Source organism: Lupinus angustifolius, chromosome LG04 (genome assembly GCF_001865875.1).
Source record: "Lupinus angustifolius cultivar Tanjil chromosome LG04, LupAngTanjil_v1.0, whole genome shotgun sequence".
Classification (NCBI taxonomy): domain Eukaryota; kingdom Viridiplantae; phylum Streptophyta; class Magnoliopsida; order Fabales; family Fabaceae; genus Lupinus; species Lupinus angustifolius.
In genome coordinates this window covers 10,679,325-10,706,929 of record NC_032012.1, presented here as the reverse complement: position 1 = coordinate 10,706,929, position 27,605 = coordinate 10,679,325, and the positions used below count along the sequence as shown (strand labels likewise).

The 27,605-nt window shown below is 33.6% G+C and overlaps 4 protein-coding genes across 4 annotated transcripts; 1 reads left to right on the top strand and 3 right to left on the bottom strand.

Annotated features, from left to right (window-relative positions):
* Positions 2,687–6,898, bottom strand: LOC109345811 (F-actin-capping protein subunit alpha). Its single transcript, XM_019585031.1, has 10 exons — positions 6,748–6,898; positions 6,534–6,649; positions 5,701–5,790; positions 5,439–5,503; positions 4,736–4,897; positions 4,516–4,594; positions 4,350–4,427; positions 4,061–4,135; positions 3,935–3,970; positions 2,687–3,093 (listed from the first exon to the last, which is right to left on the bottom strand). Exons 1-10 carry the CDS (start codon positions 6,857–6,859, stop codon positions 2,986–2,988), a joined length of 921 nt encoding a protein of 306 aa, XP_019440576.1. The 5' UTR covers positions 6,860–6,898; the 3' UTR covers positions 2,687–2,985.
* On the bottom strand, positions 8,316–12,367 carry LOC109345810 (tafazzin-like). The gene is made up of 7 exons (XM_019585030.1): positions 12,052–12,367; positions 11,315–11,433; positions 10,941–11,006; positions 10,663–10,860; positions 10,111–10,229; positions 9,376–9,481; positions 8,316–8,963 (listed from the first exon to the last, which is right to left on the bottom strand). The coding sequence occupies exons 1-7, from the start codon at positions 12,293–12,295 to the stop codon at positions 8,418–8,420; spliced, it is 1,398 nt and encodes a 465-aa protein (XP_019440575.1). The 5' UTR covers positions 12,296–12,367; the 3' UTR covers positions 8,316–8,417.
* On the top strand, positions 13,794–16,959 carry LOC109345812 (guanine deaminase-like). Its single transcript, XM_019585032.1, has 4 exons — positions 13,794–13,934; positions 15,174–15,364; positions 16,468–16,572; positions 16,721–16,959. The coding sequence occupies exons 1-4, from the start codon at positions 13,898–13,900 to the stop codon at positions 16,865–16,867; spliced, it is 480 nt and encodes a 159-aa protein (XP_019440577.1). The 5' UTR covers positions 13,794–13,897; the 3' UTR covers positions 16,868–16,959.
* On the bottom strand, positions 17,427–25,159 carry LOC109345808 (respiratory burst oxidase homolog protein B-like). Its single transcript, XM_019585027.1, has 12 exons — positions 24,608–25,159; positions 23,220–23,379; positions 22,078–22,126; positions 21,837–21,950; positions 20,673–21,101; positions 19,696–20,082; positions 19,498–19,593; positions 19,276–19,391; positions 18,965–19,067; positions 18,774–18,847; positions 18,155–18,666; positions 17,427–17,641 (listed from the first exon to the last, which is right to left on the bottom strand). Exons 1-12 carry the CDS (start codon positions 25,110–25,112, stop codon positions 17,532–17,534), a joined length of 2,655 nt encoding a protein of 884 aa, XP_019440572.1. The 5' UTR covers positions 25,113–25,159; the 3' UTR covers positions 17,427–17,531.

Here is a 27,605-nt window from a genome sequence, read left to right as displayed (position 1 = left end):
ATTCGACGCCTACTTCACTTCGAAATGTGAGAAAAGTTATGAAAGACCTTCAAATTGTTCATGAAAGATCGGATTTCCTTGACTGGCTCGTGAGCAACTTACTAGACAAGTTCTATTTTAATTCCCTTTCTCCTGCTGCTTCTTTGGCTGAAACCAGTCGGTCTGCTCACAGAATCCTTGATTTGCGCTCTAAAGCCGCTTTTCAATCTAAGTCTTTTGTCTATCTCTCTTTGAGACTAGGAATAAAGAGATTAGGATACTGGCTTGCTGCTAGCTGGCGAAGGTACTTTTCCCGGGTAATTTTCTCTTTCAAAACTGCTTGGAACTTCATTAGAAGCCAATCGAATCCTGTTGAGTGGATCTCGTTTTGACATTCTCCCTGTCCCCCTTGGGCTGGGTCTTGGCTCTTGTTCTTTTTTCCAATTGCGGTCTCAATGAGTTTACAAGATTGAATGGCCAATTCTCCTCCGGACCCTCGATTCGACTGTTTTCCAAGAATGTTGAGCCGGATAAGTTCTTCTCTTTCAATACTAGCTACCAGTGAACACTCTTCTTTTTAACTTTTCCGGCATAGTTGAAATCATGTAAGTTAGTTAGCCTTGGCCACTCTGTTGACGCAGTACCCTACTTGTTCGGATGGGTGTTCACCCCAAAGTGTTCCCGGACCGCATGCATGTAAGCCCTTTCGATATGATTCCCTTATTCTCTTAACTAACTAAGCCTAACCTTTAGGCTATCCAGCTTAAGGATTAAATTCTTTAGAAGGCGGCGGTAGCAAAGGCAGAAGGAAAAGGCTTAGTCACCAGTTTCATACGAACTCACGAAGAAGGAAGGATGCCAGGTAGAGTGCTTATAGGGGTGAGGAAGATTGATCAAACTCCCCAAGGGGATAGGAACGTACTGAATCAACAGGCAGCTTGAATTGCGTATAGCAGGACTTTAGCGAACGAGCAATCGAAGATTCCCGCTAATCACTCGTACTCCTCCTAGCTCATGATTCAGTCTGTGGTCACGGAGCTATGTAAGACCTCTGTACTCAAGTACCTGGTCCTTTACTTGACCAAGGGAAAATCCCTAAGAAATGCGCCGAGTAGAATAGCAGCATCATGCTTTAATTTAACAGTCGCCGCTACGCCACATCAATCCGTTATGGCTTGACCCTCTTCTTTAGCAGCTACGGATTCTCCGGGCAGCCATATTTGCGTGGGTCAAAACAAAAAAAAAGCAACGGGCTCTCCGCTCCTAGTAACTAAGTAGTGCTATTCTGTCCTCCGGGGGACTCCACCAACACCAAGAGGTTCTTTCTCTCACGTAATTTCGCCCGCCCGTTCCACTTCCGTGCCGGAGGAAATGGGATTCGAACCCATGATACAATCTTATTGTATGTCGATTTAGCAAACCAATGCCTTAAGCCACTCAGCCATACCTCCAAGTTGTTGATCGGAATTTTATGTGCGGTTGGGCAACCAACCGAAGGGCTATCTGATCCGATCAACTGCGTAAGCCGTAGCGCGCTAGCGCGCGTACTCTTCCTCTATCTATGAGCGAGACTCCATCAAAATCTGCCACTCGTTGGGCGACGCCCTCTTTTCTATGAACACCCCACCACTGAATGATGAACTTTGCCAGTCTTCGCCTCCGACCCGACCAGGAGAGAACACAGAGTCAAGCCAAGCCCTTACCCGCCTGATATGAATTCATATCTCCTTCGTCTGGTCGAGAAGGGAGAAAGCCCGGGGAACTGAACTCGAGTTCGTTCTATTCGTTCTAAAAGAATGCTAACCTAACATCGCCCTTGGTGATTGGCCAATTCCATCGAGATACGTAGGTCTTTTCATGGCTTCGTTCGATAAAGCACTCCAACCTAAAACAACAAAAAGAGGAAGATTTTTTAAGTTTAAGGTTGGAGCGAGGGTCCTACAAAGAAGACAGACGGATTGGAATACCAAAACGATCTCAAACGGTAGGTAGAGGTACCTGGGACAGAATAGCGTCCGAGACTCAACAAGCGAGAAAAGCGCAAGCATCCATCTTGCGATGGCTTTCACCTTTCCATCACGCTTGTCAAAAGGTGAGTGCCTTCCTTACTGTAAAGAAGGAGGAAAGGTCCATGGGTTAGAGTAGCCTAGTTAGGTGGTTTTCCTTTTATCCCTCGGGGGTGGGCTTTGTAGGAGTTGGGCGAGATGCAAGACTTTTTCCTAAAGGAGTTAGAGCAGCAGCTAGAGTCGCTAGAGAAAGAAATTGAGTAGCTGCTAGAGTCAAATAAGTAGCTAGATAACGAATCCGATCAATTTCAACTTAATTGAAGTTTGATGGACGTACTCTGGTCAGCTTCATAATTAGGATTTTTTTTTACTTAGTAATTAACTGATTGAACTTCTTTAGGGGTGAAAAGAATCACCAGTTGATGCGGAAGAAGCAGTCTTAGCATGGTTTTGCCCAGAAATCAAAGAAGTAAGTTCACGCATCATCTGGTTCTCGAATCTCTAGAATCAGACTCTTCCTTATTATCGTACCTTTTGTTCCTCGAAAGATGATTGAAGCCGTACCCGCCCGTATGTACTACGGGTATTTTTAAAAACCCGTTTATAATACCCGCGGGTACCCGTTTGTGACCCGTACCCGTGCCCGTACGGGTTTTACCCGCGGGTACCTATGGGTACGGGTTTTTTTGCCATCCCTAAAATTAACCATGCAATTGGTTTTATAACCAGCTACTTGCAAAAATTGCAGTCATGGAAATTTCATAGGAATTAATACCTGGAAACAAGCGTAACTCTTTACTGCTATACATATAATGTCCAAAAAGAATTACAGTACAGTACACAATCGGAATATACTCAAGGCGAGGCACGAAGCGCACGGTGCATGAATGAGTGAAAATAAAGAAAGCCAACCCTAACAATGATTGACTTATCAAATTGCAAAAGGAACTAGTCGCCACTGAGTTCAAATAAACACTTCTATTTGTTGTGTGCATATATTTTACTTTCCAATGCCAAGCTCTTTTGAGATGTCTCTTGTCAAGCTGAATTGCAAAGTATTATGCCATGGAAATAAGGTGCGAGTGACTGGAAGCTTCCTCCGGAGATCCTGCAAATAGTTGTAGTTGTAAGGCTTCAAAATCCAACAATATAAAAGTAGAGATAAGGTAATAGAATTTATATCTAAGGAAAGCAATAAATATAGGTAGCAGATTTTGTAACCAAGTTTGTTGCTTGTATACTTTTGCATGATTTGAACAATTCCTATCAACTATACAACAAGAAATAACTTCCATAATATAAGTACAAATACTAGAATATTCAGATGAGTTTCGTATTCGTTGACCTTTGTTTCAAGCGTTAACAATTTCATGCATGAACATAAATGTCACACAACAATATAGAACAATAAAATGGATGAATCACATGATTTAATTGACTAATAAATAGGACATGCCAGATGAGGAAAAATGACCCAGGCAATCCAATCAGAAGACAGGTTAGGAAGACTGATAAATGTTCTAACTCAGTTCACTTCATTTTTCACAAACTTCCAGATGGTAAAAGAATCATAATGAAAAGCATTTTAGATGTGTTTGATCTCAGTGATGAAAAAATGTCTAACAAGTAAAGCTTGGGTTTATTATGATCAAGCAGAAATTACACATCTGAAACTTAGCTACCATTTGGTAGACATGTTAGAATGAAACATAATACAACATATATAGGTTCAATTCTATGATTGGTGCATTTTATAATTAGAACATAACATGACAAAAGGTTAAAAAGTGGGACATTTTGATTCCAGAGAAAGGGGTGGAACCAAAGAGAACATTACTAAATCACTCAATTAATTACATGTTCCTTTCCATTCTATACTGTAGATATGCCAAATGCTACGCTTAAAATGAATATTAAAAACAAAAATATGAGATGACAAAAAAGGATACCTTGAAAGTGGAGTCAGGCAGGTTTAGATATGATGCCTGTCAAGTTATAATGATTAAGTAAATCATCTGAACATTTAACGGAAAAAAAGAAGAAAGAACATGGATACAACAAGATCAATTCTGAACCTCAAGAGACGCCAGGTACTCTGTTTCATGATGACGAATAATGCTTGATATAGAAACTGCACAATCATCAGGTGCCTAAAAAAAATAATGAAATATGAATAGATAACTATTGTTTCTTTAAATGTTCCATACACATCTCAATTTTATCATTTTTATATAAAAGATAGTTATTGAAATGTTCCCTGACATGCAGAATGACAGAGAAGACAAGCAAAGCTACAAGTAACTTAAGCGATATATTCACAACTAATACAAATGAAGGATTAAAGTAATGCTGATTTATGGTAACCTGAAAAAGAGTTGAATCTTTGCATTCATGTTTTGCGTCTAACTGAACATTTCCTTCTTCAAAATAATGGGCATCCACCTGATAAATGGGATGCAAATAATCATGTTAAAGAAGGCTAGTGTTGAGCTCATTCAACTCAATCCATCAAACATTTACAAAATATCACCTCAATTTTACCCTTTACTTCTACTGTTTGTTGATCATCTTTGAACTCAATATTCCATACTGAACACCAGCTTCCATTGCTATACAAAAGTGCAAAAGGAAAATAACTATAAATAAAAAGAAGAAAAATATAAAATATAATTGCATTTGTAACTAGTAAAGTAGAAATTAATGTAATCATCAAAAGCATGGTTGGGATTCATTCGACTAATTTCACACACCAAAAGTTCTGTGGGCTATGCCTAGCAGCAGAAATCACCACAGCAAACTCAAAATCAGAACCTGGGCCCTCTATATCTTTCCCATTTGCGCAGTAGACAGAGCAGACACCTTTTGGATAAGACTCTTCAACATATTTAAGTATTTCTGCATCCAGAGCACATCTGCCATAAACAAATACTGCATTACACGAGCACTGAAGTATGAGAATGACACAGGAGTTCAGTAATCAAGTTACTTTATTCAATGGGTCAGATGAACAGCTTGAAGTTAATTTTCTCAATCACTGAGCAATATATTTTTAATTTGGTATTTACAAAAAAAAATATAGCCAGATTTTAAATCTAAATTTATGAGTTTCACTTCATAATTAAAAATCAATACACATTCTCAATAAAACATGGAAATCATGCATCTACGGCACTGTCAATTAAATAAAACAGTTAACATTGAAGAAGAAATCACCAAAGTCAACCTACTTTGAAGTGTAAACAATTAATCAGACATATAAAAGTGGGGGATAATAGATTGCAAAAGCAACAGAGAACCATAAGGTCATTCAAAAAATGAATCAAGTCATTTTTCTTTAACACGAAACAGAGTATTCAACATCTCAGTATCAAACATTGTGTAGCTCACTGCGGTTAAGGAATATCAAATGATCAGACAAAAATCATGTCAATCGTGGAAATTGCAGAGAATTACCGAAATTCTTCAATATATGGAGATGGAAGTTCCTCATCGGTTGCAGGTCTCACCTCAGTACAAACCTGGGACATTTAGCATGCCATAATAAGACAATAGGAGAGCCAATTTATCTCAAAACTCTTATTCTGTTTCAATAATAGACTATCATGGCTTGCTTTATACGCTAAATTTTAATGCAATTTACATGTATACATTGTGGGTGCAGTTAGTAATCACTAATCAGCCATTCAGCCTTGGATAGACAGAGAAATGGACTTACTTGTTTAACATGGTCAACAATGGCTACTTGCGCTGTCCTAGGATCAAGATATGCATAACCTTCTAGTTCACCAAACGAAGTAACCAGCACCTGCATGCACATGTTTAAGTCCACAAGCATAAGAAATTGGAAAGAGAAGCAGCAACCCAATCCAACTACATTGATTTAAAACTGCTTACTCAAGCTTAAAAAAAAGTGTTCTTAAAATATTCTAAGAAAGTAATTTTGGCTGTATAGCTTTTACATAAATGACAACCTACTTTGCTTTTAGCTACAATTATAAAAAGTACTTTTTTATGTCCTGTCCTCTTTTGAAGAAGCTTTTTTTTTATAGAAGCTAGAAAATACAACCTCTAATTATGGCGCATTAGGGGAAACAACTATATGGGCTTATTCAATAATTTTTTTTTAAAATAAGATAAAAATGCTTATATTCATAAGGCTCCTATGATAAGCTTACTTGAATAAGGTAAAAAATGCTTATAGAAAATTCATAAGTCCAAATAAAGCTCTTCCAAACACACATTAAAAGATGAATTCCACTTTTTTTTGTCTAACATAGTGGGAAGGTCGTTTTCCCCTGTGATCTGGACGTCATAAGTTCAAATCCTGGAAATAGTCTCTTCACCTACAAAGGTGAAACCGTATATATCTACTCTCCCCGGACTCCACCAAGTGGATCCTCCTACACTAGGCCGCCGTTTCACCGCATTTTAGTATAAGTTCCATCAAAGAAACATCAAACTCTCAAAACTAACTTTTCAAATTCATGCAAAAAAACAATTAAAAAACAGAATGAAAAAAAGGAACCCTAGAAAATAGGGAAAATATACGTCTCCGCTTCTATCAGGCATCGGAAGAGAAATAAAGTGAGATTTGTTGTAAACAGGGAATGCCTCAGACGCAGCCTTATTATACAAATCATCGTCGTGTAGAATCGATTTCACATCTACGAAAAAAACAATCAAATTAAATCAAAACAAAATTGTAAATTATTAGAATAGAAAGAAACGAAAAGAAAAAAAAAAGCATTTGATGAGAAAGTACCTTTAGCAACGTAGTAAATTTCACCAGGAGGAGAATTAAGAAGGAACCATTTCGCGATTTCGATCTTTTGTTTCTCACTAAGCTCTGTTTCTTCTTCTTCTTCTTCAGCCATTGAGAGTGATGAATGAATGAATGAATAAGATTGTTTTGGTTCTCTTTGATTCATTGAATAGAATGAAAAGTGGGGTCCACATCATATAATAATAAATAATAATAATAAGGATTTAATATACACATTCGTCAAATTATTCATCATACATATGTAAAATATCATTTGAGTCTCTCAAATAAAAGTAATACAAATTAATGTTGTATGATAGACTGATAGTGTAGAAAATTTTACACTCACAATGAGAAAATTTTAAACTCTAATAATAGTGTGATCTGTAAAGTACATATTGGGTATCCTTGTTTGGGGTTAAGTTGACATAATAAAATCATATTTGGTCCACAATCACACTCAACCTTACCTTATATTCACTCTACATTAATCCTTATACTTTAGGAGACAACAATCCAACCACAACCAAATTTTGGGATCAAATGTGAAAATATAGGTACATGTGTATGGTAAAAGTAAAAATATAAGTGTTATGTTTCAACCTTTCACTAAAGACGTTAATTTAATAGTATAAAAGTTTGATTTCTTGGAGTAAAAGTTATTTGGAAAAAATGATTAATACTTTAACTATTAATAAAGAATACTTTTAGTTATACCTCACTCTTTCCCTTTTCACATAATTAGCTCCCCTTTACCACAACAAATTGTATAAAAAATTCTCTCCACACTAAAAATTTATTTTTTTCTTCAACATGGTTAGCATTAAAAAATATTTTTTTCAGAGAAAATTAGAGAATAGTATTTCCTGACATATAAAAATTTTCATATGCTTTTTTTAGTTTCAAACATGACAATTGACATCACAGAAGAGCCCATGGTTTAATGAAAAGTACTGTCTTACTTATAGGACACTAATTAAGAAATCAAGATATAGAAATCTTCATTTAAAATTATAACTTCCAAAATTTCTCTCCACTTTGGTAATCTTAACCTCTTCAAAAAATAGTTTCAACAGAGAGAAAGTTAGGTTAAGATATTAAAATTCATTTCCCAAATTTTGCACCATTACCATTTGTTAATTTACGGATGATGATCACATGTCCTAACTTGGTGTCCCCATTCCTCACTTATATCTATACATGTGAATATAAAATATTATTTTAATGAAATAAAGTTAAAATAAAATATTATTTTTAACTCGTTGGCAAACACTGATTGGTCCGGGACATGGGATAATGATCCCGTTCCGTTAATTTACTACAAACAATTTCATTAAGTGAAGCTGAATTCGCCAATTAACACAGTACCAATAGGACATGTCAAAATGTTACACACAAAACATAATATTTTGCACCAAGGAGTCTTTCATAATCTTTTTTCAAATGATGTATTTCACAATTTGATCTTATAAGGATGAAGTTCCACAATAATATGATTCTATTCTACTTCTACCCTAATCAAACCACTAAAAGAATATAAAATATCTATCACAGTTACAAATCATGGCCAACCATGCTTGTATTTTACCGGTTGACCTAACAAAAATTCAGGATTATTTTGATGCAGAACCAAAGATTTGGATATATACATACCTCTAATGTTTTTAGTATTACACATAATTCCAGTGCCGTAATAAATTAGCTTCCAAAAACTGTTTCCATGCCTTCAAGGGACCTAACTCTCTACTATACCCAGCAGAGTTATTGGTTTCATTATTCCTCATGAATAACCCTCTTGCAGCAAATGACATTAGTTCCATCCGATTCGTATAACCGCGCATCCTGTACGAGAAGCCAAATCTCCTACTCTGGTCACTAGCAGATTCCTGAGGTTGAGAAATGCTTATATCTGGGATAGTAACTGTTTCTTGTTTCTGTTTTGAATCGTCACCGGAAGACAAGAAGCTACTCATTCCAAATAACTCCCAATCAACCTGCTGTAAGATTCCAGATGCTCGTTCAATGCAGTACGAGGAGTGGTGATCTTGCATTTCTTGTTTAATAGCTAGTTTATCAACTTGGACCTTCAGTTCATGTAACCGGTCACCGATTCTTGTCGCTACTGCATCATATAGTAGCTTGCGTGGTACATCCGGGCCTTTTTCCATGTTGAGTACATCATCAAAATTGATGGGATCACCTATGATTACCGTAACCTACAGAATCCAAGAATGTCAATACTATCAGCAAGCTTTGAAACACGTGAATGATAAAGATATGCAATGTGATAAAGAATCCACTATCCCTAAATATCTTGAGGGAGTCATAAGGTGGTTGAGAGGTTTTAAGGAGTGGAGTGATATGGAATTTGAGGGTTCAAACCTCACTCACTAACAAAATATTAACATACTAACATTTGCCTATAAAAAACCGAATATCTCTATCACTGAAAAGGAGAGGAGGGCCAAAAGTCAAGGGATAATGAGTGCAGCATTCATACTAGAGCTAGCAGTCTAGCACCATCAAGCAATTTGAACCATAAAGTTCATGGATTGATTAAAGCAGGATTAATTTCATCAGTTCACCATATGTTGCTGAAAGACTTTCAGATAGATAGAGAATATGTACCATCTTGCCGATTCTGGGAAAGCTAGCACCTATTGGCATAATCTCTTGCATCCCTGTATGAACAAACGGGATAACAATGGGCATGCTATCTCCATCCAGGACCAATCTGATGGAAAAGATTTAAATCAGCAAACAGGTTTTGCTCTGACAAATTATGAAGTATTAGAAATGGAGTAGCAAAAGATACTAGACCAAAAATATAATATTGACCCTATACTTCTTCTCAACAACAAGGTTACTGAGAGTAAAGAAATAATGGGGCACAAATCAGAAACACAAGTCCCATATATAATGAGAATGAAAAGAGTAAGCTGTTTTAAAAAAAAACAATCGTTCATAGCTTATTATGCACAAATCAGAAAAAATACCTTCATTTTATGCACCAAAAAAATCTACCTTAAAATTATGCATAAAAGTACATGAAGTCGTGAACATAAATACAAAGGACTATAGGAACTGTTATGATCAAGGTTGTTAAAAGCAAGCTCTAACACGCACTTCATAAGTTTTCCATTCTGAAGATACCAAAGGAAAAGTTTAAATACTTTCTGCAGCAAAAACTATTTCTTTAGATAAAAAAATAAAGTTACAAATTCTATAATACTCTAAGGAATCGGAAAATGATTAGCTGTGAAAAGGCAAAATTTTAAGTAAATTAATTTCATAACAAGAAATAATCAACATTTTCGGTTAGTATTGTACTGATCTACTCCGAATACGGTGGAGGATGTTTACCTCCCAACACCTCTCTTGGAAGAGCCCATGGTTTTTCCACCATCCCGAGAGCGACTACCTTCTGGGAATATGTGGACCCAACCACCATGGTTCAATTTTAAAATGGCCATATCCATTCCCTACAGGAAAGAAAGGAAGTAGATGAAATTACAATTACCAACAAGTAAAGTTCCAACTTGGAGTAACTAGGAGAGGCAAGTTACAAAATGGAAGAAAATGACATATAGAAAATCATAGAAACGTAGGTAGAGAAACTTGTCTGATTATGTTCCAAGAACAAGTGCCTTAGAACAGTTAGGACAAGAAAACATTACAGTAGTTTTCAGAATACAGCAAGATAAAGTGAATGGTTCAAAACAAATCAGAGAATAGAAAGAAAGAACAGTCAGCTTTTCACCAAAATCCACAAATTTCACCAGAAACTAACAATCATCATAGACAGAGACTCAATTTCAAACCCTCAAATCAAGATGATCAGATTTTATGAGAAACATTTACTGAATATTTAAAAAGCATATTGTGAAAGGTTATTAGAGTCTGTTGAATTCATACCTTCTGATAAATTCCTTCACCCCGAGCAACTGGCAAAACTTTGAGAGATCGAAAGAATGCAGAAGTTACAGGGTTTTTAAAACATCTATCAGTTGCACAAATCGTCCATCTGAGGTTCTCAGCATCCATAAGAACTTGTGGAGGAAGAAGTGAAGCAATAACAAGTGGATCATCCATGGAAGCAACATGATTGCTAACCTGAAAAGTAAAATTGAAATAATTAAATCCACAGAAAGTCCTTTCCTATTGTGTAGAATAAGTTGAAGAGCAGCAAGTACCGTAAGAAGGGGTTTGCCTTTAGGTCTTTCCAGCAATGCTGAGTGCAGTTTTTCTAAACCATACACCTGTTATCCCATAAATACTATATCAGAAGGCAAACAAATCAGATAGCCCAGATAGGTATAAGCAGTGTTTGGTATGTGGACAGAACAGAATGGAATGGAATAGAAAGTAACATGACATCGACAGAGTGGTGTCCAAATCTTTTTCGTTTCACCCCTTCTAGCAGAACTAAAATGTCTCACTTTTTAACCTCATGTCTTGTTTTGCTCCACTTATAAAATGCACAAAACATAGAATACAACCCATTCTAACCCATCTACACTGCAGTGATTTAAACAGCACATACATGAAGTTGAGACACCATTCATACCTGAACATGGTTTAATCCATTCATAAAGACATGACAAACATTTCCAATAACAGGACCAGCAACAGCTTGCATCATACGAAGAAGGGTTGAATCTTCTTCAGAACTAAAATCCTTAGTCACTGTAAATACAGACAAAAATCATCAAATAAAAAACCTAGCCAGACAATGCCTACACTACATTCTACATTCATTTTTTATTTGGTTCCTCCACATCATGTTTTTAAATTGCAGCTGCATAAAGGACGTGTCAGTTAGTCACTCTTAGGAGTTTTTCGAGCCATTCAACCTTCGGCGACTTACATGAATCAACAATTTTTCTCTCAAGTTTTTTTCCATTTTCAAATGATTCCAGTGTTTAAAAGCATAAAAATCATTCAATTACAATAACCACATCTACTACTTCATGTCTTCTAACCGAAATGCATCTATCCGCAGTACTAATACCAGCTCTAAAATCACATCGGTTAATGATATTGTGCTATGCAGCTCTTTTATGTGGATCATTATTATCTCTAGACTCTAGCTATTTTATCCATTACATTTACGACAATTGTTCCGAGTCGCAGTAACATATCACCGATCGATGTAGTCACAATTGCGGTTATGATATGGTTTCAGTCGTTGAGATAATACAAGAATTGCAATACTGCATCTACAACTAAAACCTAACCGCTTGATTTAGTTATTATATACAAATCAAAAGGAAAAAGTAGAGAGTGGTAATTTGAGCAACTAACCTCGTTTGCGATAGAAAGAGGAAGTGGAAGGCAAAGAATCCCTCCGAAAATCACGAAACCGAATAAGCCAGCGGTGAAAGGTTTCGGAGAAGTAACCGTCGCCGCGATCAGCAGGGACGAAGAGGTGGTGGTGTCGGCGGCGGCGCCAATGGCGGTCAACGGCGACTCTGAAGCGGTATTTGAACTGTAGCTGGAGAGAGCGAGCTTTGCTCTTCCAAACATCACCGCGATCGAGACGGTGCATCGGTGAAGAAGAAAAAGAAAGGTACACGATAGAGGAATCTATGGAGAGAAGAAATAATGAGCGTGGTAAGCGTGAGTATAGTGACAGAGAGAGAACATTGGAAACGGTTGCTGCGTGTCACACACTTCGTGTCACTTCATGCACTTGTTGATTGCTCAGAAAAATACTTAATAATTAAATTTTAACTTTAATATATTTTTTCTAATCAATCACAAATTTATAATTTATAGCACATAGAGTGACACAAAATATGAGACATCAAATATGTAACCAGGAATCACATCCTCATCTTCTTTCCAAAAAATATATAATTTTATGTATTATTATTCATCAAAAATATATATTTAATTATTAGATTTGTTTGTCTATTTTGCTACCAATTACCAATTCTCTTAAGAAATAATAGCTTTCGTAGAAGTAGTAAATGCAATATAAGGCTTTTGTGTAAAATATAGAAAATGTATAGAAGTAATTTTGGCCATTACCAACTTATGGGCATTATTTTACATGAAGAGTAGTCAGAAGTTATGATATTCCAATCCGACTTTCATGTGGTCTTTTTTTAACATTATTAAGTCGTAAAAGTAAATGGAGACTTCAGTGTATATATGTAGAGTAGTCAGAAGTCATGATAGTCTAATTTGACTTCTATGTGGTGTCTTTTAACGTTAAAAAGCCATGAAATTAGATGGAGACTTCGCTTTTGTTTATGAGTGAAATAATAATTTTTTAAAGTGTCCACATTTCAAGGAAATTTTATATTTATCATGGTTCTGACTTTGTTGGCTGAATTCAATGCATCATTTTAAACTAGTCTCTAACAAAGATTTTCAATTTATTCTATCTAGTATCTATGATTTTTATATTCATTTAATTTGTATCTTAGTTTGAAGAGTAAATTACATTGACACCTCTAAGTTTTAACGAAATTATATAAAGTACCCTCATTTTTTACACCTACACAAACCTCCTTATTTTTTATACTTTCATTACGCTGATCACCCTGCATGAGAAATAGTGTAATCTTTAAAGAAAAAAAATGTGATTTTTTATACTTTCATTACACTGATCACCCCTGCATGAGAAATATTGTAATCTTTTAAAGAAAAAGAAATGTCATAAATGCAATTAAGTTAAACAAAATACGATATATTATGGAGATAAGTCTAAATAATATACATTATTTTTTGTTACAGAATGCATGAAAAATTCTAAAGAGATATTATTTAAATCGCCCTTGTAATATATCATAACGAACCAAAAATAATAAAATACATTGATTTGTATATTATTTAGACTTGTGTTCATAATATATCATGTTTTGTTAACTTAATTGCATTTATCACGTTTTTTTTATTTAAAATATTACACTTATTTCTCAGGTAGGGTAATCAATGTAATGAAAGTATAAAAAAATAAATATGGGATCTATGTAGGTGTAAAAAAAATGAAGGATGATTCATGTAATTACCCTACACCCTATAATTTACTCTAGTTTCAATAATATAGGTTTGTGAAGTCTTACAATCACCCTTTGACTTTCAACTTCTCCAATCTTATCCAATCCTCCAATCTTATCCAATCCTCCAATACCAATTCATCATGGATGATCTTCCACCAGCTACTGCTACTACCATTGGTAAAGTGTTCCTTTTTATGCCTCTTCAATCTTTTTCCTTCTTCTTCTTGCTGGATATCTCGTTCGTACATATCTTTTCTTTGTTTCCCGAGCCTATAGTAAATTATAGACAGAGTTCGAAAAGGTCAAAAATCTTTTTTGCATTCTATCAATTATAGTAGATTATTTTCTCTCTCTTTAAATTAAACATTTTGATATGTTGATACATTTTTTTTATTTTATTCTGATTGTTTGATGCTTTACTTTACCCGTATTTTTTTGTTGTTGTAGTTTTGGAACTTAAAGATGAAAGTTTGTCTTTGGCTTCTGAATTTTCTAGTCAGCAAGAAAGTGTAAAAATTTATAGCTTCTCCAAAAAAAACATTTTTGTAAAATTCCTCCCCACAATTCTTATAAAAACAAGGGGTTAGATCCTCATACTCGTGAGGAAAGTATGTAGAAAACAAAAAAAAAATAGTATGATGAGAGAAAACATTTACCCTTTAGATACAATATAATACACTTTTAACCTTAATGGAAAAACAAAATCAATACTTGGTTTTCAAGCTTTCTTTTTCTCTTGTATAAATAAGTCATCACTGACCTCACTTTCCGATTCCAATCAATAAGACTAGGTAGATTTCTAATTTTTGATACTTGTTTCTCCCAAAACAAATCATGACTTCAGTATAACGAGTATGAAATAGGGATACATATCTGTTGTCATACAAATTGTGCCGCTACTTGTACCATCAACCTATGACATTTGAGGGACATGAAAATCTGAATGCTCACTTCAAATAAACATTTTTTCAAATGTTAGTCATGTATCATCATAATCTTGAAGTTATGATTCAGAGGCTTTCATTACCCTCTTGAATACTTGTTTTTTATCATAGTTAGATGTTATGCACAATGGCCATGGGTACGAGTACGTGTTTCAATTGGGTATGCGGTTCATCGACTTTTACATTAATTTTATAAGATATTCTTTATGACGAACCCTGATACATGATACGTGGTATGGAGCATTCGGTGAGCATTATATATGGTAAATGAGAGAATTATGTAACTATGTTTTAGATACATAAGACTAAGATATTCATTTCAATCATTTAACTATTGAGTCAATAGATCTTACTCACAATGAGTAAGTGAGAGTGTTAGGCTACTACAACAGTACAAAATGTTCTTCATAGTTATTACCTTATTGGTGTTATTTTCTCCTGTAATACCTGTTATTTTCTCCTGTTATACCAGCTGCAGAGGATAGGGACGACAAGTTCCTAGCGAAAGCAATCGAAGAAGCGTATCGGGGCACCGAGTGTGGTGATGGTTATCCGTTTGGTGCAGTTGTTGTTCAAAATGATGGAGTAGTTGTAAGCTGTCACAACATGGTTTTAAGAAACAAAGATCCTACTGCTCATGCTGAGATTACTGCTATAAGAGAGGTTAAACTAATAGCTATTGGTCTTTTTAATTCAAGTTTGAGTTGATTATAATTTAAGTTTTTCTGTTTTAGCTTTTCTTTGTTTCTTTATCTCTTCCTATAGGCATTATAATCATATCTATGTTTGTTGTATTGTCTGTGTAGTTTTGAAATTTTCTTGAGAACCTTACTAGTACTGTGAAGTCTATGATTAAAAATGAGCATATTAATCCAAATCTTTAGGACCAGTTTGTTCTTTTGTATGGAGGCAGGGCTGAAATGCTGATATGTCTGTTAAATCTAGGTAAGAGTCGGTCTTAGACCCCTTGGGTTGGTTGTACCTGAAAAAACACTCCAACGTTCAAGTCGGTCGATATAAAGATATTGTAGAGAATATGAGGATGCATGAGTATAAGTGAGAGTGTTAGGTGTAAACTTCCTTATGATGAGTCTTCTCTATTTATAGAGAGTTTGAATGGGGTATATTCCATAATGAGAGCTTCAATCATGACAAGTCGTCCTTTCAGGTTTGCCCTAGACTGGTGTGGGCTGGTTTATCCATTCGGGCGGCCCTATTGTGTTTGTGCTCAGGCTAGCACAATGCTTTATCCATGATGAGACATTTTGTTTCCTGCCGAGGATACTGTAGTCGTATATTAGGCTTGTGTTCGCCATATAGCAGAAGATAGCCCAAAGTGTTCAGACGGCGTGTTCAACTCTATAACAATGTTTGCACTACTGCTCAGGTGGCATGACAGTCATGTACCAGACGTTTGGGATTTTGCAGGTGCCGACTAGGCCATATCTTGTCAGTGTCATCCTTTCCCTCAGTAAGTCGTCCGTCCACCCGGACGTGATCAATAGCTATGTAAGGCGGATCTTATTCGCTGGCGATAAATCATGACCCTATGAGTTGTCTGATTCGTGATGAGTGTCTCGATACCATGATGTAACAAAATTAAGTCTTGAAATTCTTTGTATGTGATAAATGTATGGAATGAGAGCAATGTTAACTTGCCCTAATTTTATTGCTTACATTGTTCAAACCTTAAATCTTTTTATACTTGTTTTTTTCTTGAATATACATATTTTAGATCTCATATTGTAATTTGACATAATTTGTAGGCTTGTCAAAAGCTAAATCAAATTGATCTCTCTGACTGTGAAATCTATGCATCTTGTGAGCCATGTCCAATGTGTCTTGGTGCAATTCATTTTTCAAGAATTAAGGTTAACCTTCAAGTCCCTTCATTTTCTAATGATTATATATGAATAGTGGATGATACACTGACATTGAATAAAACTTATACCGTATATATTTTTTTCTGAACTTTTTATTAAAATTGATTTCATGTTACTTCTGTTAACATGAAAATAGAGATTGGTTTATGGAGCAAAAGCAGAATCTGCAATAGTAGCTGGCTTTACTCACAAGCAACACTTGGAGATTAAAAAAGCTGAGGATACAATTGCTATGATTGCAGAACAAGTATTTGAGAAGACAAAATCTATGCTTCCTAGTTAATAATTGCTTTAATCATATTCATAATGAGTACCTGTTACATTTTGTTCCTGAATTGAAATAATCAAATTTCAATGTTCCTACGTTGGTATTTACAAATACTCTTGGATTGTAACATTAACATTGATGATTCAGTTTTATAAATAGTCCTACAATAATAAATTTTAATTGCGCTTATATTCATCACTATGCACTCTTAACATATATGAATGAGTATGGTTGGTTCAATAAATTCCCACCTTCTAAGATTTTGGATTTTTCATAACTCCATATTGTGAACATTTTTTTAATTTTATATATGAGTTGATAAATTAGTTTTTACTTTGTAATGGGTCATTAATTCTACAAATTTACTTTTAATTATATTGTGAAGTGTTATATTCAAATATTTGTATGTCACCATAATCAATATGATATAAACATCTTAATCAAAATAATGACTTGACTTTACAACAAAGTGGATACGTTTTTAATACATGCATACAACTTAGTTACTCAAATACAGCTACCTCTGGGAGGAAAAGCAACAACTATATATAACTTGATTAAATTCCTCTAACTATATATGCTGTACTTATAAATTATACATAACGTGATTAAATTTCCTCTAACTATATAAATAAAGTAGTTGGATAAAATAATTGTAGAAACATGAGAAAAGAATATTCTAAAAGTTCTCTTTATGAAAATCAAATCTAGTGTTGGTTTTTCTAGAAAAGTCTAGAGAAAGCCTTTTCAGTTCTCCAACTAATCCTGGTGCCCCACAATAAAACACACCTGAAAAATAAAAATACAAAAATAAAATGAGTTAAGCAATATTTGATGATACATACATATATATATATATATATATATATATATATATATATATATATAAATTGCAACAATTATTCTTTTTGTTTAACTCCTAATATGATTCTCTCACCCTACCACTATAGGAAGGAGCTAATTTCTTTTGAGTGTGTGATTATCTCTCTCAATAAGTGATCCTCTCAAAAATCGAATTTTTAACTTTTTGATGGGGAATGACTCGGTGATTTGTACACCACTAAATCAACGCACTACTGATAACAATGAATTGTTTTGATACTACCAAGAGTATCATCACCTATGAGTAAGGAACTAATTCCTTTCGTGGTACGTAGTTGTTCCTCTTAGCAAGTGTTGCTTCTAGAAATCAATTTTTTGGCCGTATGGTCTATCTCGGGATTCATTTAGTGAAAATTATACAACTAGACTAATGTCTTGTCGAGAAAGATTAATTAAACTAAGAGGAAAATGAACACTTACCAATAGTTTTTCCCGGGTGTTTAACTGCTGCATGTTTAAAGACACTACGCCAATTTGGTTTAGCAAAATGTGTCTTTACCCTTGTCCCTGAAACAATATCTACACCATTTTTTGCATGGTGTAAAGATTGAAGCATTGTAATCAATGCAGATCTTGCATCACCTTCTTCATACACACTTGTACAATAATTATGAAGTTCAATTACTTTATCCTTATCATACTCAGCAACTTCATCCATTACACCCTTGAACCATTCAAATGAACCTTGCTCCCGAGTAACCCAATAAAAGTAGGCTCGATTAGTTGCAAAAGGTTTTCGCTTGTTGTTTGTAACTCCACTTTCGACATCTTCTTCTATGTCCTTTTGTTGTTTAATGTTGTTTAGAACATCTTTTAGTATGCTTATTAAAGGGGTAGCTCCAATTCCTAGACCCACCAAAAGGATTACTTCATAGTTTTTGTAGTCTTGTGCTGGAGCTCCATAAGGACCATCAATCATCAACTTTGGCATCCTACAATTAAATCGAACATTTGACCTTAGGCCTCATACGGGAATCTGATAAAGCCTTACACAACTAGACCAACACAGATGAATTATCAACATTAAAAGTAAGCTTACCTTGGTATGTTGTTGCCTTGTAACATATCAGCTCTTAGAAGACCACTTTGGTCAACACTTGATGGCTGGCATGCCTACATCAATTATGTGGATTGAGTAGTAAGCATTTATGTGCAAATAATTACATCTTATACCATTAATGTATACTCCAAATAATTAATTGAAAACATGTTTTCTTGTATAAAACTTACCTTAGCAAAAACAGCCTTCAATTGTGATGTCCAATCACCCAAAGTCCTAATGTGAACACTTACATAGTCATCTCCAGGAGCTGATGTAATAGAGAAAGGATGCCTATACAACCGATTTTATACACTGTTAGCCTATTATCTACTATTCATGTTTAATTTCGTTGACTTTTCAATATAAATAATACAAATACAAATGAATGATTGAATGATATACTAAATATGTATAAGTTTTTACACAAACAATACATATATATTACAATCTAATAATAATCACTAGTAAAGCAAAATAAGAACATTAAATTTGGACTTACCATTGAAATGGTGAGACATCTGAACAATTAACAAAAATATATTGTCCACTAGAGTATTTAAATCCTTGTGGTTTAGACACATGCAAGGCCAATACATTTCCTGGGTACACTGCAACCTGCAATTTTTTATGAATAAAAACATTAAAAACTATCAAGTATATAATTATATTCATAGTTCCATTAATAAAGAAACTAGATAAGTTATCTTCATAATTTATGTACCTTCAAAATCTTGACACTTTTGTAACCAGACCTAAACACACGAAGTAATCGCTCACAAGCATATATAATCACAGGAATTGCAACATACATCCATGTCTGCATTATAACACAAAATTTAGAAAACAAGAACAAAATTTGAAGCATAAGAAAAAATGAAAAAAAAACTATAGGTTATATATAGCATGTGTATATACGTACCGTTTTCTTGTACCATTTCTTGGAGAGGTATAAGTAGTATCCATGAACGATAAATAGGGCATAGACTATGACAAAAAGATGGTGAGAATACCAAAATGCATTGAAACCAGTGAGTTTCTTTAGAGCTTTTGGGAGGTTTAATCTGTTTCTTCTGAACCATGGTTGAGCCAAAGTGAATGCTATAGCCATAAGCACCACTATGACTATACCGGTCCAACCCTCTGTGCCCTTCACGAACCACCAATAATTGTTGGGTCTCTCATCACCAAAAAATGGCTTCATTGGTTCATATTCTGAGTCTGTTGCATGTAGTAACCTTGGAAAGTCGCAGGCTAAATGTGAAATAGCATGCAACCCTACCCCTATTGCAATGCCAAAAGCTATGACCTATATGAAAAGATGGAAGAAAAGTTAGTGGATAATTAAGAAGAGAAGTGAAATTATGGGAATGAATTAAAATGAGGATGGTAGTTGTACACAATTTGTTTATCATATAAGGTATGTTAAGTAGTTCACATTAAGTAAAGAACATAGTGTTACATATGATCATGAATCACTATCAAAATTCATCATTTGGTATATCTTGAGTAATTATATTTTCACTTTTTTCATTGAATCTCTTTCTATATTTATTTTGTATTTGATCATTTACCCATTGGTGTTTTCAAAATAAAAGTAAGTCTTTTAAATAGATGACAATGAAATGGTGTAAAAATAGGAGTGTGAAAATATGATTTTTTTGATATATTCTCATGAAAGAGTGTGGTAAATGAAATTTGAAAAAGAATCGAGAGAGAAGTTGTTGTTTTTGTATTTGTACTAAATGATAAAAATATAATCTCATTATATCTAAAAGATAAAAATGTCGTATGATTATGTTTTTACCTGTTGTTTTTTATGTACCGGAGAATATCCTAGTTCAGGAAATTTAATGTGGAAAAGAAAAATGCATGCTACATCCAAACCAATCTACATACCTTGTGAAAGTTGATGTTGTCATCAAAAGGAACAGCCATTCCTAACTTGGTCTTGCTCCTAAGCCAAGTAATGGTGTTTCTACACACAGGTAAGAGGATTAAGGCCATGTTGAACTTTAGGGTTTCAGCAGCACCCTTAGCTGTTGTGACACAATACCCCATAACATGAAACACTGCACGATGCTTGTATTGTATGAACTTCCAAGTGAAAAGTGCAATGCAAATTGAAAGCCATAGTGCTATAACCCAAATTCTTTTCCAATTATCCTCCACAAAGTAAGCTAGTGCCTTAAACCCTCGTTTGATAGGGTTGTACTCTTTGGTTGGGACTAGTTTTTGGCTCAACATTTGGCTCAGAACTCTACTATCAGTGGTTATGTGAGTTGATTGTGCTGGTGCTTGTAGAAGAAGCATTTCCAAGTTGTATAACTGCATTAAGAAATACAATGATGTTATTATGGATCATTCTCATGGTTCATAGTAATAATTTAAGTAAAAAGACATTCCTTATAAACTATAGTATTGAACAAATGTCTTTTTTTTCTTCATATATTCTTGATAAAGTTGAATGCTCTTTATCTTAACATCATTTTTTATCTTATTGTTTAATCTCAAAACCAATTAAAAATAAAAAGAATAGCTCATAAAGTATTGAATGATACAGACAACATGAAACTTAATTCACAACATGTTTCCTTTGTAGAAGTCTATTGAACCAAGCGAATGGTTATGTTTCACCTATGATTAAATAATATATTTTAGCCTATAACAACCAAAAGATATTGAGATTTGACTCTGATATCATTTTAAAGGTTTATCTCAAAATCAATTGGTAATCAAAGAACTAAATGAGTAGTACAATATATATTTAAACTTTACCATATTAAGAGAATGAGAAAAATTATTTCCTAATATCTAAAACATGTACTTTATGTTTTGTAATCATTAATCCTTTGTTGTTTTCAAAGTAAAAAAAAATAGTGTCAACTATTATTATAAAGTAAATATGAAGAATGTTTAATGAAAATAGTGTCAACATATGTTTAAGAATGTGACCATTTCATAATGAGGTGATTTTAATACCTTTATGAATTTTTCAACAAAAATAGGCCCAACTCAAAACAAAATATCTAATAGTTTACTATTTATAAATAGAATATTAACCTCAATGAAGCCAAGATTGTCAGGGTCCAACTCCTCCATAATAAGGGCTGCATATTCTTCTGCTCGTTCTTGTATTTTTGATAACTTATTAGCAGTAGCACTTAAAGCAATAATCTGTATATATAAAAAAAAGAATCATATACAACAATGTTAACTTTTAATATTAAACATTATATATATATATATATATATATATATATATACTTCTCTTTTTTATTTTTTTCTTATAAGAAATTCTCACCTCTTGAACTTCTTCTCCAGTAATTCTTCCATCAGCATTCTTGTCCACCCTGGCATGAGGTAAGTATATAATATTAGGTACAAAGTAACATGAATTGGGTAGAGACCTAATCAAGATTCAACCATATTGACATTTTCATCATAATTGTTTTCATATTTTGACTTAAATATATGTTTAATTGCTTCTAGTTACACATTTTTCAAGGTCAACCCATCAATCGTTGACTCGTTTTTTCTTAAAGAGAGGCAAAGCAAGATTTGATTATTCCTTCTCTCTTTTTTTCCATAAAGGTATGCCCTCCTTGATTAATTCCTTTTCTTGCCTTTGTATTCCATAAAGGAATGTCCCCCATAAAGGGTATCCCTTTCCCTTTCCCTGTAGGGTAAGGAAAATCTTTCGACATATGTGACTGATCCTCCTAATAAATTTTACTATCAAGAATTGAATCATTGCTTTTTAAGTTAGTACGATACTTGTGAACCTAGTGAAATCTTACGTCACTAGACCGACGTTTTGTTCATATTTTTTGTTACTTAATTTGATGGTTTGTGGTTAAATTCTACCTCCACCCTAGATTAATCCTATATTTTTTTGTTAATTTTGATTAAAGAATAAAATAAGTCACATCCTAAAGAATAATGGGGAAATTTTGAAACATTGGTTAATATAACTATTTCTATATAGTAAATAAATAATTTGTATAAACTAGTTCAAAAGTGGGAGCTAGCTCATGTGAGATTACAAAGTCTAGGAATCAAATCTCACAAGGGTGGATTCGTTTCCCCATGTGTAACATGTATAAAAATAATTCATTTTTGTTCTTTAGCTACCTTTCGTAGAAATGATGATATTATAGAGTCAATAATTGTACATTATGATTATGACCCATATTCACATGCAACTTGCATTAAATGCGGCGTTGCTTTTTCCACGTTTAATAGCAAAAAAAAAATATAATTAAATTCATGGACAAAGTCACACTCTCTAGAAAATTTGAGCACCTTATTTGTCTCTTTGGAAACTATCAAATTAGATTTCTTATGGCATATTCAAATGTTAATGATTTTTATTTTCATCTAAAAAATGAAGAAGAATTTGAGTAGAGAAAAATAGAAAAGAAAAATGTGATGGAGTAGTCTTACATGTCAAAGAATGTTTGAAGCCTTGAATCGAAGCTTTGATCAGTAATTTGTTCCCAAAATTCACGTAATTGTTGTTTGGTTATGGATGCTGATGTTATTCCTCTACGACGAGCTAATGCATCAAATAACTCACCAGCAAAGTCTCTGGACTCTTGCATTCCTAGTTGTTTCGGTCGATAAATTCATATACAACATCAGTTTCATCAAAGATTCAACAACGCTCAAAATTACTATTAGTAAAGCTAGCTTAAAACATTAATTTTTATATATTTTAGTTTTAGATTATAAACAAGACATATACAAACTACCCTTTTTTATCCTAGGATATATGTACAAGTGTCACATAACTAATTTTTTACTCATGGTGTAAATTGTAGGTTGAGTTAGAATCCAATACCATGTTGAAAAAAACTAAACCTAACTTAAGTTTGGTGCCTTATTGTTATTAATTCTACTTTTATTATTATTTTGGTTTGGTACCATAATTGTATATGAGAGCTAAATGGGAGTGTGGATTTCAAGTTCATTATGGAGGAAAAGACACTCTCTCTCATTTCAATTATTTAACATCATTGCATATTAAAGACTCAAATTGGAAACCATTGACTAAGTTGGATTAACCTATGAGTCTTGATTTCACTTTTTTTAGTGTAGCATCTATTGTATTCCATTATATTTTGACACACTATCAAGTAGGTATAAAAAATTATCCAAGTCATATTTAAAAATAATATTTATGCCACTTTCCCCCCAACACATTTATCTTATTAACATATTTTTTCAATCACTTCATAAAAGCAATGATCAATATATCCCTACCCCAAAAGCACTAAGGACACTTTTTCAGCATGCCATATACCCATAGACCCACTAAATGCATATCAAATGAAAATATAATTCAGTAAACAATCACTACTTATGAATTTCAGTTGAGTTTACTTGTAATTTCTATTTAACATCATTCATTTCCTTATAATTATTATTCTACCTTTATTACATATCTAATATAATATTACTTTTTCCCATAGAAAAAATGAAAATATAACTAAGATATAATATATGGATAAGTATCACTTGTCTCTAATCGTATCATATTCCTTATCTCTAGTCAATCACATATTATCGTATGAATAACAGAAAAATTGTAAAAACAAAACGTAACATTCTGATTAATTCATACCCATCTGTTGTCTTACAGATTGTGTCATGGACTTATGATTGGTCAGAAAAAATATATTTAAGTTAAAATTTAATTAGCAAGTATTTTTCTCACCAATAACATAACACATGAAAGTAACACAAACTGTAAGACAACATATGTACTCCCGAGAATAAGAAACCATTCGGAACAAGTAATAATATACGGCATAGATAATAATAAGACATACCTATGCACTGTCCAAAACGTGTTTTTGGAAGTTTGTCATCAACTGCCAACTCATCAAACCTGTTCTCAACTTGAACCCAACCTTCAGCTCCAACATTCTTGACAGCCATGAACTTAAGACCCTTAAGTGCACGAGCTGCACCAGATTTAGCCCTATCAACCCTATCAAACTTCTTTGAAGAAGTCATGCGTTTAAGTTCTTGGGACACTTGTCTTAACCTAACCCCAAAAGAAGGTCTTTTCTCCAACCTTGTTGCTAACAAAGCTGTCTCTGAATCACCACCACGAATGTTTTGGACAGAAACACTATCATCATGAACATCCAACGTTATTTCCACTAACTCTTCCTCGTCCTTGAACCTTGCACTCTTCTTGCTACTGTTTCTTGTTTTGTTCGTAACTAATGGACCACTCATTGGACCACTGAACCCTACTCTTGTGCTTCTACTTCCCATGCTTTCTGTTTCCCATGATGATTCTTGTTGATGATTCTCTTGAATCTCCATCGCTAAGATGAGAAAACTATGAAAAAACTAAAAGGGTTGCTATATTTGTGGTTTATTGAGGTTGATAATTTATAAACTAGAGATGGGTATTTTTTTGGGAGTATATGAGATATTTGTTTTGAAGAATTGGGATTAGTGTGTGTTGCATAAGTTGAAGGGAAATGAGTTGAGGTTGTTGTGTTAAGAAAATTGGGAGGGAAAGGGAAATTGCATTTATAGAGAAAGTGAAGAGTAGTGGATGGACGGTTGGGTAAGGTAATGGAATATATATATGTGGATGAAAGGAGATCTGTTTTCGGGTCCGAGTCCTCATCTGTGTTATCGGCTAATTAAAATATATCATTCAATTAAATAGAAAAAATATACAAACAAAGTTATATTATTTAGTATGTATTTATTGGATAAAGAAGGAAAAAGACAAGGTTGTTCAAATAGAGGATTCTCGTTCATACTTGGATTGATATAGATATTATTGTATATGAAAATGAGGAGGGATTTACTTACTCTGAGACTCTCAATCATAGTCATCAATTTTAAGGAAATACAATGATTTCAATTAATAAATAGATCTAAAGCATTAGATGTTCGTATAATTAATGGTTAGGATGGGTAAGTGGATCCCCACTCTATGAAAATAGCATAATATTTTTTTAGTATAATAAAAGGAAATAAACTAATTCATTTCGAGATTAGTATATGTTCATTTCAATAACGTTATTCTCAGAAATTGAATATTTGATATTTTAATCTATCTAAAAATTTATTGAAATCTTATATTACTAGATCAACATCTTATTGATTATTACGATATAATATGTATGATAGTAGTGGAAGAAGTCAAAAAATGGGGAGTATATTCAAGGGTTGCATGTGGCTAGTTTTGGGATATTGGCGCGTTAGTTGACGGAGACAGAGTAGTTGGAAATCAAAGCCTTTTTAATTGGTTGTTCAAACGACACTGCATTGAAGAAGAAACTAAGAAGTTACGTTTGACGACTATATTCACACACACACACAAAAAAGGATATGCATAATGTTTATTTATTTTAATGTAAAGTATGTAACCATAACATCTTGTTACAGTGTTGTCTTGTTTTTAATTTATTATTAAATCAACTTTAAAGTTTAGATGAGTTCAAGGCTTCAAGTTAGATAGAGTTAGGTTGAGGATTAATATTATATAGTATAAGGTTCAAATTAAATTAAAAAATAAAATTTGATGGAGAAGTGGTAGATTTATTATTTAATAATTGATATATTTATTTGCTTTGGGTAAAACTTTTTTCACCATAAAGCAATGCACGTGTGTCTGCAATAGACAAACCAATGAAGCTGTGTTACACTCCTAAAATTCTTTCTAATTTTAAATGAAAAATAGTTTTTTTATTTTCTTTAGAACATAAAAAATGAAAACTGTCTTTTCTATAGAGTAATTAGAAGGATTTTAAGAATATGAATAAGTATGATTTAAAATGATTCTCATGAGAATATACTATGTAAGAATTTAGAAAACTTTGTCCTCAACTGAATCTGTTTCGTAACATTCTTCTTGAATATCTTCACCATCAACTTCAAAATATTATTAGCCCCGTCAATACAAAGTGTTGGATCATATCCAGGACTACCATAATTATACTTTAAGAGTTATGGTAGTTTGATTGTAGATTTCATAGAGAAATCTCTTGATAGGTATTTTCCTATATTTCACTCAGGTTATTATGCAAAAGAGTTGAATCTCTGTGAGCATCTTCATTTGAATGGATTTTCTTTACATTTTCATATGAATCCTTAGGCTTTGATGTGTCTAAAGAGATAATGGATGGAGGCATGAGGATGTAAGTGAGTCGAAAGTTTGAGCAATGGGAAGATCCTTAAAAAACTTGATAGGATATATAGGTAAATGTTGGTAGTCGTGATTATACTACCAACTTCCTTGGACAAGCATCTCTTTCGCAATAACAATGTGATTATTGTTTCCACCGCATGGAATCCTATGACTTTTCCCTCCTCTATCTCTTCGTTGGCTCTCATTGTTGGCGTTGTTGATCACCTGAGTTAAAGTCACCAATTGTTCAATACCAACAGTTAGGGTCGTGGTAAAAGCCGTAGTAAAATGCTGAAGATCTACTCTAGTCACTGGTTGATCTCCCATGATTGTTCAACCTACGAAAAGAGGCATGAGAAAACTTGCTCTGATGCCACTTGATGTAGTCAGAAGCACAAGGGGTTTAGCAAGCGTCAAATCTAGAACAATAACACAAGTTCGCAAGTACAAACCTGATAGATAAACTCTAGAATCCACCAAAAATATAAAACTCTCAAATTTTATTAATAAAAATAATATGTTTCTGACTACTTCCCCAAGAGGATTTAAATACTAAAGAAATGATACTAAAAGATACTGAAAACATACATAATATATAATGAAAAGATACTGAAAAAATATTAAAAAAATATTGAAAAGATAATTGCTAAAAATAGTAAAATGTTATT

Coding starts and splice junctions, on each gene's coding strand:
- LOC109345812 (XM_019585032.1), top strand. CDS start 13,898: ATGGATGATCTTCCACCAGCTACTGCTACTACCATTG. Junction 15,365..16,467: donor AGATTACTGCTATAAGAGAG/GTTAAACTAATA, acceptor CATAATTTGTAG/GCTTGTCAAAAGCTAAATCA. Junction 16,573..16,720: donor TTCATTTTTCAAGAATTAAG/GTTAACCTTCAA, acceptor ACATGAAAATAG/AGATTGGTTTATGGAGCAAA.
- LOC109345808 (XM_019585027.1), bottom strand. CDS start 25,112: ATGGAGATTCAAGAGAATCATCAACAAGAATCATCATGGGAAACAGAA. Junction 18,848..18,964: donor TGAAGGCTGTTTTTGCTAAG/GTAAGTTTTATA, acceptor TAATTGATGTAG/GCATGCCAGCCATCAAGTGT. Junction 18,667..18,773: donor CAAGGCAACAACATACCAAG/GTAAGCTTACTT, acceptor ATTTAATTGTAG/GATGCCAAAGTTGATGATTG.
- LOC109345810 (XM_019585030.1), bottom strand. CDS start 12,295: ATGCACCGTCTCGATCGCGGTGATGTTTGGAAGAGCAAAGCTCGCTCT. Junction 11,434..12,051: donor CTCTTTCTATCGCAAACGAG/GTTAGTTGCTCA, acceptor CTGTATTTACAG/TGACTAAGGATTTTAGTTCT. Junction 10,230..10,662: donor GTGAAGGAATTTATCAGAAG/GTATGAATTCAA, acceptor TCTTTCCTGTAG/GGAATGGATATGGCCATTTT.
- LOC109345811 (XM_019585031.1), bottom strand. CDS start 6,859: ATGGCTGAAGAAGAAGAAGAAGAAACAGAGCTTAGTGAGAAACAAAAG. Junction 4,898..5,438: donor CCATATATTGAAGAATTTCG/GTAATTCTCTGC, acceptor TGTTTATGGCAG/ATGTGCTCTGGATGCAGAAA. Junction 4,595..4,735: donor CATAGCCCACAGAACTTTTG/GTGTGTGAAATT, acceptor ACTTTTGTATAG/CAATGGAAGCTGGTGTTCAG.